The 2,607-nt window shown below is 32.5% G+C and overlaps 1 protein-coding gene across 1 annotated transcript; it reads left to right on the top strand.

The window, feature by feature from the left end:
- Positions 1-549: 549 nt before the first annotated feature.
- Positions 550-2,167, top strand: LOC116347332. Its single transcript, XM_031777894.1, has 2 exons — positions 550-667; positions 749-2,167. Exons 1-2 carry the CDS (start codon positions 617-619, stop codon positions 2,027-2,029), a joined length of 1,332 nt encoding a protein of 443 aa, XP_031633754.1. The 5' UTR covers positions 550-616; the 3' UTR covers positions 2,030-2,167.
- Positions 2,168-2,607: the final 440 nt, after the last annotated feature.

Below are 2,607 nucleotides of genomic sequence, written 5' to 3'. Positions count from 1 at the left end.
TTCGAGAAATTAAAGTGGAATAGACAATTCAGTAGCTGGATTCACATGGATTCACTAATCCCATGTATGGAATAGCGGAAGTGGGTTAGACTCAATGCGTCAATTTTGGCGAGCTTTGTTTTTAATTGTTTTTTTTAGACACAAGCGCACAAAGAGCTTGAGAACATTTCTGCACTAATTTATTTATCAATTTCCAAATCTCTAATTTCGTTTACTATATAACTTTTTATAAATAAAAAAATATTCATACCATGGACTTTTGTAAGCATGTATTTTTTTACGTGGGTGCTGCGTAGAATTTATACCTGGGCACGCAATTTCCAAAAAAGTTCCTGTATAACGATCTAATGTTGATCAAATTAAATAGATATTTTATGATTACGTCAGACGAATACCGCGTGTCAGACCCTGACATTTTTTCAAAATGAGATGGATAACATTCTTCAGTCAAAATACATACGTATATGATAAATAAATAAATAAATAAATAAAAAAGTAATGAATAAAAGTGAATGTGTATTGCCACATTGCACAAAACCATCAGTTGAATCATCTTGTCGCTTGAATTGTCGTTGAACAGTTTGTCGGTTTCTGTTTTTTCTTAAATCGCAATAAAATGAAGCTTTTGTACGGATTGGCATTGGCTTTAATCTTCTTTGAAGGATTTGTGAGTATCTTTTTTCATTTCATTTTTTTTGCGCCATTGAATTCACTGAAACCAATTTATTTCAAAAACAAACGAATTTAGATAAGCCAATGTGAAGGTGCAAGTGGGTCAGAAGAGGCATCGACCAGTATAAATCTAAAAAATCTTCCAAACAATGTATATGAAGAAATCCTATTCAGGACCGGTTTCAGTGCAACGGAACAAGCAGCAAAAGACAACCAAAGATCGTTAACGGCTGTCAAGAAAATATTTGAAGATCGTATAATTCAGATCTGTCCAATGAATTGGGACGACGAAGAAGTTAGAGAGGAGACTCTAGATGGTAACATTTATCTTAACATCTACGGTGGTGATCGAATTCTATCACTTTTTGAACATTTTGGTGAGCTTGTAAAGAAGATTAAAATTGACTATGAATTCATTGATGAAGTAGACGAGGACATACGCCAGCAGATAAACGAAAATATTATCAAAAAGTATGCAAAACAATTCACAGAGTTTCACATAATTGTTCGTGGTTCATTTTTGGCATTTTTGAATGAATTGTCGGATGGAGGAGAAAGGATTCATTTTCCAAATGTGAAAAAACTTGTTTATCAAGGTCCAAATTTCGGAAATTCATACGATTTGAATGCGATATTTCCAAATCTTGAATCTTTGAATTTTTATTACAATCGATTTTTTATGTCTCACTCAGTTATGCAAATTAATATGACTTGTATGGAAAATGTTACGAAATTGAAGGAATTAAAACTGGAGATTAATCGTCATTCATACATCCAACGTGAACTTCAACATTTTTTGGCAAAAAATAAACAAATATCTACGCTCAAAATAGTAATAGCCGATAAAACAGACATTCTTCGCTCGATCGAAGCTCATGCGACCAATTTGCAAACACTTGAAATTCAAATGGATAACACCGACTTCCTGACTCACGTATCTGAAGAGCATCCATTTAATATGCCAAAATTAAAAAGGCTCAACTTAAGAGGAAATTGCGATACCTCTCGCATAATTAATTTCATAAACAGTTTCAAGAAGCTGGAAACACTGGATGTGTGGACCAATAACGATTTAATTATATCAAACTTTGGAAAGTTGATTGAAATTCGGGAATTCATAACATTTGACTTAGAAATCATCGATTTTAAAGAAATATTAGAGAGTTTTGGTAGAAAGAAACATTTGAATATAATAAAGTGGGCGCCTGTTGATCAATTTAAATGTGACAATTATAAATCTGAAGTGGTTGAGATTAATAAAGAGTCAAAGCAATCACATAAACCAACATGGAAAATAAATTATATCAAAGAAAATGGATACAGTTATGGGTACATGATGTTGCTGCGTAGCAAATAAATGTAAAAGTCATCCATGATATTTGTTGAGGAAATCAGGTTTTTAATGAGGCATCGGCACTCTTTTTCCCTGAAAATAACTGAATTTTCACTGAATATTGTCAATTTAAATAAATTTCACTTTTGAATTGAACAAAAATGTTGTTTCAGTCGACTTGAATTTGTTCATTTTTCTCTGTCTTGTAGTTCCGGAATTGAATATTTGAAATTTTTTCTCAATTCTTACCAAAATTCAAGTTCAAAAATGAATCGCAATACAACAAATAAGCAATGTTGAAAAAAACTGCATGTTGCAGCTCTTGATCATTCACATTAATTAGTTTGAACTTCACACTGTGAAGCAAGCATGTCGTGTCCTGCCCAATCTAAACAAATAACAACAGCATTGGTGATGCGCATGAAATGTTGCCTGCATCATTCAATGTGTCGCATAAATGTATGCCATTCCAAATGCTTAGTTTTTTTAAATTGCTAACTGACTTCCTACTAACCTGGTAAGGACTATTATTTTCTATATATTGTATTATTTATTCCTTTTATTAACATTTTGAGTGCTGCGTAGGATTTGTACCTGGGCAC

This window comes from Contarinia nasturtii, unplaced genomic scaffold (assembly GCF_009176525.2).
Source record: "Contarinia nasturtii isolate CC-2019 unplaced genomic scaffold, AAFC_CNas_1.1 Cnas_scaffold_1824, whole genome shotgun sequence".
Classification (NCBI taxonomy): domain Eukaryota; kingdom Metazoa; phylum Arthropoda; class Insecta; order Diptera; family Cecidomyiidae; genus Contarinia; species Contarinia nasturtii.
This window is presented reverse-complemented; position numbering and strand designations above follow the sequence as displayed.